This window comes from Acomys minous (genome assembly GCF_964271855.1).
Source record: "Acomys minous genome assembly, chromosome: 15".
In the NCBI taxonomy this organism is placed as follows: domain Eukaryota; kingdom Metazoa; phylum Chordata; class Mammalia; order Rodentia; family Muridae; genus Acomys; species Acomys minous.
The window spans coordinates 81,892,968-81,905,401 of record NC_140497.1 but is presented as its reverse complement, the minus strand read 5'-3'; the positions used below and the strand labels follow the sequence as shown (position 1 = coordinate 81,905,401).

The 12,434-nt window shown below is 47.7% G+C and overlaps 1 protein-coding gene across 1 annotated transcript in view; it reads right to left on the bottom strand.

The window, feature by feature from the left end:
- LOC311584199 (uncharacterized protein) overlaps positions 1 to 11,856 on the bottom strand; it is a 38,814-nt gene extending 26,958 nt beyond the window's left edge. Inside the window, exons 1-8 of the mRNA XM_084758300.1 lie at positions 11,718 to 11,856; positions 11,275 to 11,473; positions 7,055 to 7,196; positions 4,996 to 5,049; positions 4,779 to 4,906; positions 3,305 to 3,426; positions 547 to 817; positions 140 to 206 (exon numbers count right to left, since the gene is read on the bottom strand). Of these exons, the coding sequence (XP_084614426.1) occupies positions 140 to 206; positions 547 to 817; positions 3,305 to 3,426; positions 4,779 to 4,906; positions 4,996 to 5,049; positions 7,055 to 7,196; positions 11,275 to 11,472 (982 nt within the window). The 5' untranslated portion in view covers position 11,473; positions 11,718 to 11,856. The remainder of the gene's footprint in view (positions 1 to 139; positions 207 to 546; positions 818 to 3,304; positions 3,427 to 4,778; positions 4,907 to 4,995; positions 5,050 to 7,054; positions 7,197 to 11,274; positions 11,474 to 11,717) is intronic.
- Positions 11,857 to 12,434: the final 578 nt, after the last annotated feature.

The following is a 12,434-nucleotide window of genomic DNA, read 5'->3' as shown; positions in this document are numbered from 1 at the left end:
GAGTGAGCAGTACGTGGGCATCCATGTCCCTACGGAAATAGGTAGATAGTTGGAGGGGAAGATCCGATGTCTCCCCACAATGCCTAATTGGGATTGATAGACTCCTCCCCTCATTGTAGCCCTACACAGGGACCCTCACCTCCAAACATGAAGGTGTCAGCCTCTGCTCGGATGTCCTCATCTGACAGCTGCCTTCCGTGTTCATCCTGAAGACAAAAACCTGGAGCCTCAACTCTTTTCATGTCTGACAAGTCCTGATGCTGACCTACCACAGGCTCTGGTACCCACTGTGCACACAGGATGCTTCTCCTACCTCTCCATACCCTGTGCCTGCAGCTTTTTCCTCCTTCATTCCCTGCTGCCCTGTCCCTTGCTCCTTCATACAGTGTCCAACAGAGTCACCTCTACCACATCTTTGTATTCTGTCCTCACTTATTATAAACAACATCTATTGCTTCCCAAATACTGTCTTGATCAAGCCCAACTTCTATCTAACGTTTAATGTCAAGGTTCTCAGTTCTCAGTTTGGATCCCACATAAACCCACCTTGGCCAACAAGAGAACATCAATAAAGTCTAAAGTTTTAGTCTTAGCCTTGGTCTTGAGGAACTCATCCACACTTTGGCTAGAGAGGATGCGGCGTCTCTCCCTGATGACGGCATCTGTGAAGCTGTGCACCAGGTCGCAGGCCTTGCGGAAGCGCCGCCCATCAGCAGTGCGGTAGTACAGGAAGTCCACAAAGAACAAGAGCTTATGGTGCCGTTTTACAACTAGGGAGTTGAGTTCCTGAATGGCAGCGATGTATTCGCTGGGAGACCTGCAAGGCATGCCAGACAGAAGAAACAATGTAACACACAGGAAACTCCAGAGAGGTTCCAGCCAGAGAGCCCAGGACCAGCCAAGCTCACCTCCCTCTGCTTCCTGCCTCCCATGAGTGGCCTTGTGGCCCCGAATTTAAAGGTAGATATGGTACTGTTCCCATCTCTCTTTCAGTCAGCATTGACTCCATCTGTTCTTTCCTGTTTCCTTACAAAGCTGTCCTGTTTTCTGTATCAAGCTCATATTCTCCTCTTTGGGTCTTTGCATCCTGCATATAACTGGCATTCCTTTACTAGGACAATTGTCCATTCTGAGCTGTGACTGGGACTCCCAACTGCTTATTTAAATGCCTTCCATTACTCCTTGGAAAACTCAGAATGGAGTTGATGCCCTTCTTGCTGGGTATATATCATCCTTAAGATCAGCCCGCTAGCTGGACACGTCCGCTTGTGACTGCAAGCCCAACACTCAGGAGATGGAGGCGATGGGGATCATAAGCTCACATCCAGCCCGAGGTACCTACTCAATTCCAAGCTAGCCTAGACAGCATAGGAAGATACCACTAAGGAAGGAAGGAAGAGGGAAGGAAGGGGCAGATGACAGATAGATAGATAGATAGATAGATAGATAGATAGATAGATAGATAGATGATTTGAAGAGAAGTGTGTCCCAGAGGTCTGTGTACTGAAACATTTGGTCCCTAGTTGATCCAGTTGATATCACCTTTTGGAGCTTATGGAACTTTTAGGATGGGAGCCTCATTGGAGGGGTGGGCTTTGAGAATTTCATCCCTGCCCCACTTGCAGTTTGTGCTCTTTGCTTCCCAGGCTGCAATTGAGATGCGATTGGGTGGTTTTCTGCCTCAGCGATCACCTACCATGGCTTCCTTGCCGTTACGGACTTCCCCTTCAGAACTATATACTGTTCCTTCCATAAGATCACAGTATTTTATCACAGCGACAAAAAAAAAAAAAGGTAAGTAATAGAGAAAGGCAGTGGATCTGGGGCACTGTTTAACTCTGTGTTAGAGAGAAAGGGAGGCACTTTAAGTGCCCTGTGATTACTAACCTTGTATCAGTTTAGATTAAATCACCTTTTTTCAGTGTGTGTGTGTGTGTGTGTGTGTATGTGTGTGTGTGTGTGTGTGTACCTTGTATGTATGTGCTCATATAGTTGCCTCATGTACGAGTGATGGTACATATGTGTGCGCTTGCATGTGGAGTTCCGAGGTTGACAGCAGGCATCTTGTTAAGTTCTCCCCACCTTGGTTTTTGAGAAAGGATCTTTCACTGAACCAGAAGCTCACTGACTCTGCTAACCTACGACCTCCAGGGATTTCCCCGTGTAAACCTCTCTCAGGCACTGAACTGCAGATATCAATCACCCTGGTTTTGCTTTGAATAGAATACTAGGGACCTGAACTCAAGTCTCTGGTCTTGCATGGCAAGCACATTACTAAGTCACATCCCTAATCCTCATAAGGCGCATTTCTGTGTTCCTCTGTAAGGATGTTTCCCAGAGGACTGACTCAAAGGTAAAAGCCCACCCTGAGGTGGACAATCTCATCCCATAGGTAGAGGCCCAGAAGGAAGACCAGGAGATGGAGGAGAAAGCTTGCTGGACAGACCATCTCTCCCTCTCCACTTCTTGGCCTTCTAACTGGGAGGGGCTCCATGATGCCCTTCCTGCCTACCATGATGGGTTCAAACCCTTGAAATCTGGAGCCAAACATAACCTTTCCTTCTCCTGTCCTTTCACTCAGACATTGACAAGAACCCTCTCCTTGCCTGCTTACGCACATCTCCTTGCCTTTAGCCAAACAATCCTAACTCCCTGAAAGGCCAACACACTCTCTCTCTCTCTCTCTCTCTATCTATCTATCTATCTATCTATCTCTATCTCTATCTCTATCTCTATCTCTATCTCTCCTGTCCTCCAGGGAGTCCCCTCTGCTCCTTCTGGCCAGTACTCCCTCCCTGTGGGTTCCCAAGCCAGATGACAAATGGTAGAGCATTGCACATACCCTGGACATCTCTCAGCACAGCAGGAGTGGGGCCACTCTCTACCCAAATAAGGCTTGGGCCTACTCAAACTCCATAGAAACAAAGGCCACATCATAATAAAGCCAATTAAACTTCTGTTTCCCCAGCAGGGAACTGGCTTCTCAGAAATCACGTGACTGGCCGTCTGCTAACCTAGCTGATCTGCTTTGAAGGTCCCTGCCCTCACTGCAACACTTCCTCCACTGTCCTTTTTCCTCTACTCCCCCAGTGACTCCAGCTATATAAAGCTAGCCCCAGGAAATGAACTGTCCTCTGAAACAGTTTCCCAGGTTGCCCATATCCACCGTCCTCACCACTGCCCAGGACCCTGCTCCCCAGCCCCTCAGCATCCTAAGACTGCCAGTGGGGGCAAAGGGGCCACACCTCCCCAACCCCCCTCCCTTGATCTGTACTCAGGGTCCCAGGCAAAGACAGTGACTCACTCCTGACAGTTGCTCTCAAGGCTGAAGACACATTCCTGAAGACTGTCCAAGGTCATAAGGCTGATGTGCTCAAACATGTCCAGACGGGTGGTGCCTTTGCTGGTCAGGCACTGCCATTTGGCCTGGCCAGAGAAGATAACCGAACTAAGCCTAAGCTCCTGGCCAACTCCAACCACCACACACACACACACACACACACACACAGAGAGAGAGAGAGAGAGAGAGAGAGAGAGAGAGAGAGAGAGAGAGAGAGAGAGAGACATACCACTTGGCTTCTACCACATTCAGCTGACTCCTGAATAGGCCAGATTTGGTTGGGACACACACACGCACATTACACTTGGGCCTCTACCCCAGGCAGCTAACTCCATAATAGACCAGACTTGTGTAGAAGAAGACACAAGGCTGGGAGTCAGAATCTTTGAGTTCAAGGTGTCTGGCATGCGCTTCGGCCAGAGCATTTTCCTCTCCTAGTTCCCACTTGGTAAACCTTTAGCAGCAATTCATTTGACCTCATTTGCAGCCTGATAGGCCATACGTCAACGGCTGCTCCGCCACGCATACTCTCTTATGGCAGGTGAGCTTGAATGAGCGCTCGGGCCTCTGTGGCCCGAGTCTCACCATACATAACGTAACTGGCATACCCATTTCTACTTCATGACAGTGTGAAAATTACAACAGACAGTGTAGATCATGGAACTGGCATAGTACCTCTGTGGCCTAGTAGGTATTCAATAAATGTTAATTGGTATGTGGCTACAGAAATTACCCATATGGGGCTGGGGAGGGGGGCTCAGAGGTTAAGAGCATGTGTTTCTTTTACAGAGGACCCAGGTTTTATTCTCATTACTTACATAGTGACTTATAGCTGTCTATAACGCCCATTAGAGGAGATCCAATGCCCTCTTCTGAACTCAAGGAGTTTTAGGGTTTTGGGGGTTTTTTTTTCATACAGTTTCTCTGTTTAATAGCCCTGGCTGCCCTGGACTCACTTTGTAGAGCAGGCTGTCCTCGAAATCAGGAAGCTCTGCCTGCTGCATGTGCCACCATGCCCAGCAAGCACAGTCTTATATTCAAGCAAAACTCCCATACACATACTGCAACAACAACAACAAATATACATATAATAGCTATATAACAAAATATATGCTATATATTTAAAATATATTATATTTAAATATAAACATAAGTCATATTTAAATTTTAAACATATAAAAACTTATATAAATAAAATATTATAAAATAAGATATATTACATATATACGGGTAGTGGTGGCAAATGCCTTTATCTCAGCTCTCAGAAGGCAGAAGCAGGCAGATCTCTGTGAGTTCAAGCTCAGCCTGGGGTACAGAGTGAGTTCCAGGACAGTTGAAACTCTGTCTCAAATACATACATATATTTAATACATATAAAAATAATTTTAATGTTATAAAAGAAATTATCCCATACGGACACATACAAACAAAGACTTACATGCATGGTGTTCACGCTCTTATTAAATATTTTCACATAGGGCTTCAGGATGTCAAAGTGGAAGGCAGGTGTCAGCAGGCGGCGATGGTGGCCCCATTTCTCACCAGCACTCACCAACAACCCATCCCCTAGGAGGGCAGTGAGAGCAGTGGGCAAGGGTGGCACTTTTCCCTAGGCCCAAAAGGGAGTCTCCTGACCCTGACCTTGAGGTACTCACCCAGCCAAGGCTTCAGGAAGCCATAAAATATCATTTCCTTGGGCACCACAGCAGCTGCCAAAAAGGAGGCAGGAAATCAATTAGTGGCCATGGAAAGGTTAAAGGTGAACTTTAGGAACAGGTCGGGACTCCTGGCCCCAGGGTTGTCCACTTCCCCTCCAAGCACAGCAAGGCAGGAAGGGGACAGAGACAAAGGAAGCAGGGAAGAGGAAGGAGGTGAGGCAAGGCCAGACCAGGCTGCAGCAAGGAGGAAAGCAAAGGTCAGCCTCACAGGGCACAACACACTCAGCACGCCTTCTCATGGCTGCGGCATACTCCATCACATCTCCATCTGACCAGTACAACACCTTAAATAAATGCCTTCAACAGAGACCTGGGACACACTGACTGGTCTGGCTCTCTCTGACATGTCCTGACACACCCTGGACCTAAGAAAAGGACACACTTATGAGTGCAGCGTATATGACCCTTCCTGAGATGATACAATATGGCCCAGCATGAGCATACACCGGTCTCACATGATCTAACTGTGCCCCTCAGATTACCACAGGTAGGATTTAAATATGTGCCATTCATGCCCCCAAATGAGACCTAGACACGTCCCAGAATTCCCACGTGCCCATCCTTTATGCAATGCTAAACATTTAGAGTTAAGGGTTCCCCTATCCTCAAAGACCACAGGATTCGGCCCCTATATGTTCCCCCTGAAAGAGCTGCCACTACGCCTTCCAGCCATGACGCAGCTCCAGGGCTGACCAGTCACAGCTCACCTACTGGATCTTCTGAAGGAGTCTGCATCCCTTCTCTGCCTCGCAAGCCACTTTCCAGCTTAAGGTCCCAAGAAGGGCTGAACTAAGGTGGGCGGAACCCCTGGCGCGCTGTGTGCCTCTTTCATCATCAGTTTCCTGAACTTTAAACCTTTCTGCTCTGTTCAATTCTGGCTTATCAGGTCTGCATCAGAACTCGGTAAGAAGGGATGTTAGAGCCTCTGTTACGGGCAATGAACTCTTGGGGAATGTCCTGATAAATTGATCAGACTATGCTAATGACCCCATAAAAATTATGAACGATTGATGATGTTTGGGCATGCTATACTCTGAACCCTATAACATAATGGCCATTAAGATGGATTTGTTTGTTTGAGAAAAATGATTTTGGAGACCAGCTGGCCTTGAACACACAGAGGTCTGCCTGCCTCTGCCTCCCTACTGCTGACCTTAAAGGAGTGCACGCTACACCCAGCAGATCTTCATATTTTTACTCTATTTTGTTACTAGAGACGTTTTGTCAAGGACCAAAAATTAAGGAAAGATCGTACCGTAAGTGTGCAAATGACCTTCCTCTTCTAGCCTTTTGCTTTCATTTAGGAAAAAGCTATGAAAACACACATGTCCACTTTTACTTTGCTACTGTTTAAGACTGCACTCTGAAGTAACGCTTTGCTTATTTGTCATTGTATGTCTAAAATAATCTGAGACAACCAAGCCACGGTAGTGGATGAGGAACCAGTCTTATCTCCCAAAGGAGGCAAAGTGAAGGGGGGTCCCAGAACTCTTCCTGGAAAGACAGGAATTTCCAAAGGGTTGAGCTATTAGGGCTCATCTTTCCCCACATGAGAGTGAAACCATCTCAGATGAAGATGGAAATACAAGAGAGTCACTCCTGCAGCATCATTGAGATCTGAATCCAGCTGTGCTTGAAGAACACTCTCCCTGGACTTTTCTGCCAGAAGATTTCTTTTTTTTTTTTTTCTTCAGTGCCTAAGGTCTTGAATATGACAGACAAGCACTCCACCCCAGAGCTACACCCCCAGCCAGTAGATTTTTCCTTTGCTAAGACCACACTGAGTTGAATTTCTATCACTCACAAATTGAACAGACCTCAGTATCTAGAGAAACCCAAAACCTTGTCCAGGGTCACCCAGGTTAGTGGCAGGGCTGTGGCTTCTCTTAGACATGTCTTCATCCTCCCCTGCTCAACCTGGGCTGTGGATGGAGTAGGGAGGGCTGGGAGAAAAGGAAGAGAACAGTCTAGTAATTGGGATTCTTTGGGGAAATACCTGGGGCCTGGAGCACAGGGGCAATGAACTTGGGGTGGATGATCCTCAGGATGGGGTGGGACACAATCCAAAAGACATGGACATCCTTGAAGAGGTGGCTTGTTTCAGTCAACAAGTGCAGGTTTTCCTCGCTGTTCTGGACCTGGAGATGGAGAAGGCAGGGTGCCCTCAGAGGCTCCCACTCTCTTGCCAACCAAATCACACACCACTCTTGCTCCTCCCATTGGCTCATTCATAAATGTCTCATGCTGAAATCAACCTGGACTAAACTGCAAACATGTTTTTTTATATCCAAGTCTCTACTTGCATGCTTCTCTCTGTCTTTCTCCCTCTGAACACTACCCCCTATCTCTGCTTTGTTTTTAAAGATGTATCGATTTATTATTTGTATATGTGTGGCACTGCATATTTTATGTAAATGGCCACGGAGGCCAGAAGGTGTTGGATCCCCTGGAAATGTGGTTCCAGGTAGTTGTCAGTTGCCTCACAGTAGGTACCGAAGCCAGGTTCTTTGCAAGAGCAGCAAGTGCTCTCAACCAATGAGCAATCTCTCCAAACTTGGTTTTATGGATGGATAGATAGACAAATAGATAATTGGTTAGTGGATAAATATGGATACACAAATGTTTTATCGATGTGATACATAATAGATAAATGGCAGGGGTTCATAATACATAAATGATAGAGGTGAGTCCAGGACAGCCAAGCCAAGGCTATACAGAGAAACCCGGTCTTGAAAAAAAGGGAGAAATTTTTAAAAATGGTCTGGGGTCTGTGTGTGTGTGTGTGTGTGTGTGTGTGTGTGTGTGTGTGTGTGTGTGTAACCAAGCCTATACAGATAATAAAAGCACAGTAATTTACTGAAGAAGATACCAAAAAAAAAACTGCCTATGTTTCCTCTTCCTGTTACAATACCCTCTGTTCCTGAGCATGCATACCCAGCCTCATGAAGTGTGCCCTATGATCTGTTGACCAGTAGACTAGGCATTTGCAAATGTTTCCGCATACTATACATGCACCATCCAAAAGGGGACAACTGCAGCATTGCAGCTTTTCTGTGACAACTCTGAAAGACACTAGGGAAGGAAAATCTTCACAAGTGTGTACAGTCATGTTTTGGCTTGGAAAAGAAGATGGCCAAACACGTGATTATACACCGCTTCATGGGCCAATGGCAGGCTCTTAACAGGTGTCTGGTTAAGAATTGGAAAGACATTTTTGGAAAAGGAATGTGGCTGATCTCTCCAAATGCCTGAAGGCTATGGGGCTACTTGTGTCCTGTGTAACCACTCAGCCATAGGTGATCTCAGCAGAGGTGGGCTTCAGTAATCAGTAGATAGGATGCATGGGGGGGTGTACAGTAATTATCATCTTCCCCCAGCTATCCCTGTCCATGACCAAGGTGGCCAAGGTAGCAGAACAGAAATTATTCATGGGATCAACAACACAGGCTTCCACTCCCCAAGGATGATCGAATCATGGCTGCCATTGACTGTCAGATGTGCCAGCAGCAGAAACCAACACTGAGCCTCCAATATGATACCATTCCCTGGGGAGACCAGCCAGTGACCAGCCAGCTAGTTGACTGCTTTATACCCACTTCCATCATGGAATGGACCTTGCTTTGCTCCTTACTGGGATAAATAAGTGGTTTGATTATGAATTTGCCTTTCCTGCATGTAACGCTTCTGCCAAAACTCCCATCTATTCATTTTCAGAATTCTTTACCCACCATCATGGTATCCCACATAATTTGGGGTGACTTGAAAGAAGAGTGGAACGGCCTTTTAAGGGGACAGCTACTTACAGTGACATAGGAAATAGAAATAATTTGGACAGCTGGACAAGTTTTCCAGAAGGCTATATAGACTCTGAGTACAAGACATGCCACTGTTTCTCCTTTATCCAGGATTTATAGTTCAGGAATCAAGCAAGAGTTTATAAGGCATGCTTCCACATGGGAGGCACTACTGCCACGAGATAAGTACTCCATTGACCCAGAAACTAAGCCTTCCCCTATCAACAGAGCTGTGTTATCCTGTTTTCAGGGGTGACTGATTCAGACTACTAGAGGGAAAGTGGGCTGATTCTCCACAACAGAAGAAAGAGTATGTGTCAGAGGACCCCACTGTCTTACTTAAGCCAAAGGTGAGCGCTCCATTTTCACTCCTCTGTGGGGTTGAGACTAAACGCTGCATCCATGTAGAGTGCAGGAGATCTGTTAAGGCGTTTCTTGTTACCATGATCGCTGGTTAAGGTCAGCGGGGAAACTCCAACAATGCAATCCAGGCAAAACGATAACAGTTCCTCAGGTATGAAAGTATGAGTCACCCCTCCAAGTAAAGAGCCAAGACCTCATGAGATGTTTGCGGAGGGTAGAGGAAACAGAGTGGGTAGTGGAGGAAAGTGGTTGTGGATACCAGCCATGACCATATGGTCAGTCACAGAAATAACTGTTGTACTCATCATGAGTGTTTCTGTTCTGTTTGTTAGGGACATGTTTGTGCACAAATACACTGATATTTGGGTTTTCTTTTTTTTCTCTGATTCCTTTACCATGTAAGACAACATTGGTTGAAATAGTATCAGTAGTGAGGCAGCAATCCTCAAGTGACTGCCATCTACTCTGGAGGATATATATTCCTTTGTAAGTGGGATACGTGATAGGCGGGGTTGAAACGTTAGGATCTTCATTTGGTTATTAATCATGACACAAGAGATGTAATTTGGTGTCACATTGACAATGTGTGGGTTTCCGCTGGTTAGTCTTCACTTGCAACTTGGCAAGGTCTGGAATTAACTAAGAGATACTGCTCTGCTTGAGTCTGTGAGGGAATTTCCTGGAAAGACCCTCCCTGAGAGTGGGCATTGCCTTCTGATAGGTGCCCAGATGTAAAGAAGTCTGAGATCAAACCTGCTGCTTGGCCCCTGGGCCTTCACTTCCTGACAGGGAGTGTCTCTCTTCTTCATAAGAACCGGGCTTCTGACAAGAGATCAGAAACTCTGCATGGGTCTTCTAGGCCTTTAGCACCAGGTCGGAGCTTCTGAGGCATCCCACTTCATGGTCTGGGCAGCTCCTGGGTCCCGAGCTCCCCAACATACAGATATCCATGACTGACTCTCCCAGCCTATTGGCTGTGCGCGGCTCTAGTAACAACTGTATGATGTACCTGGTTCTACTCAGCTGGAAAACCCAGGCTACTACAGAGAGACTAGAAGGAAGCTCCCGGATAAGGGATAGAAAGGAGGAGTCCTGAGGAGATGTGGGAGGACAGAAGGCAAAGACAGGGAAGCTGGAAGAAAAGACACTGTGGTGAGAGGTAGCAGCACATGAATCAACGCCATGGGTGGAGGTGGTGCCCTCACAGGTGACACCAAAATGCTAAGCGTGGCTCTGGAAATAGGAAGTCACTGGCTACGAGAGTAAGAAACCTTTCCCAGGAAGTGTGGCCGTTATGGAAGAGGCCACAGTGGTGCGCTCCAGAAAAACAGGAAAAAAAAAATGGCTGGGCTAGTAATAGGAGCCCATGATTAGGAGCACAGGACATTTAGTGTTTTATCTCAAGCTTTCGCCTCAGAGAAAAGCAGAATGCTCAGGTTTGGCCTTCCTCAGACAGTGGAGTCCTTTGACACACTTGAGGATGGAGCACTAGATAAGAAAGAAAGGACAGAGCCTAAAGAATCGGAGAGGAGAGACGGCATCTTCTGCTGTCAGTGTCCCTGAGTGTAGAGATAGCAGGGTCACAGCTGGTTCCCACGAGGGAAGAGGTACCGCGCAGAGGTACAGGCACTGGCCTGAGGCCAACAAAGATGGGGAGGGAAAGGGACATACCCCGTATATTCTATTAGAAACCTTTAAAGCCAACAACAGAAAGTGAGGACAGCACCCAGGGGAAGGGACGCTGCTCTGAGCAACCTGCCCTGGGGATCTCTAACTACAACACAAAACAGAACGGGGCTGAGCAAAGGACAGAGGAGGCCCTCAGGCCATCAGTTCCAACAAGAGCTGATCCAAAGTTGGCTGGGGACAAGGAAAGGAAGAAAGAAAGGCTTCAGAACATGGTGTGAGCAAAGAGGCAAGCCTGGGTGTGTGAGAAGAGAGAGCAATGCTGGCACCTCCCCTCCTCTCTACTGGTCTGGGGCCCCCAACCCTCTCACGACTTCCAGATTCCTAAGAACCAGACCGCATTCACCCGGACACACCAGACCTCCATACTCACCAAGCCGGAGTGACCCCAAAGCCAGTGCCGGAAAGGGGCCTGAGGGAAACAGCGGAGGCGGCAGCTTTTGTCGTACAAGGCATAGATCCAAGTCAGAAATCGAGCCAAGAACAAGAGGGCCCCAGCCAGCAGCAGAAGTTTCCATGGAGATGCAGCTACGGGCCCCAGTCCCAACCAGGCCAGGCTCAACTGTAGCATCCTGCAGGGCAGAAGGTGAGATTCTCAGACTCTCAGGAGAAACAGGTGGATCTCCAGGGTCACTGGACAGGGATAGTGACTTAGAGGACTAGAATGTGGCAAAGAAAAGGGGACAGCCAGGCCTATGCAGGGGAGAGGCAGAGAAAACAGGAAGGAAAGAGGCAGACGGATTGGAACTGTTCACAGTCTGCATGTGCCCAGACTGAAGCACAGGGAAGCGGCAGAGCAACTGGGAAACTACTGACCTCCAGAGGCAGCTGGCTCCTTAGAAACCACCCCAGCTGTAGACAAGAGCTTCCACTTCCGGTCAGGGTGTTTCCTGTGTGCCCAAGCCTAGCACACAATGAATCCCAGGAGATCTCCGTCTTTTTTCCGGGTTGTTTTCCTTCTTGGTTAGGGTGTGGGAAGATGAGCCAATCTCTGTCCAGAGCCAGGCTTTGGCTCCTCCTAGCTCCGGGCAAGAGGCCAAAATGAGAGATTGGAGCCCATTCTAAGCTGAAGGAGCCAACTCAGTCACAAGCGTTTGCAGACAGGAAAGCCTCATAATTCAGCACCTGACTGAACTAGGACAAAGGTATTTTGAGACGCAAAGTTTACAACCTTTCCCGCCCTTCCCAAGACCCTCTGCCTCGCAGGCTCGGGAACAGCAGGCGGTAGTTTACCATGCGTTGCTGAGAGGCTCTGAGCCTCTGAGCAGCACCAGCACAGCCTAGCAGAACTCAAATTCTCCTGCAAGTAATCCAGCTTCTGGGTGGAGACAAGGCTTCCAGAAAGAAGAATCCAGCTGTGCTGGAACCAACCAGGTCAGATGCTGAAGATAAAACTCGGGGCTGAGAGGTGCCACCAGCTGTGGGGAAGAGAAAGCAGGAAAGGAGAGAGCTGGGTATAGGCTCTGAGCCCCACACATCATATTGAGAGCTGCCGGGGGGGGGGGGGGGAACAAACCGTTCACACATAATGGC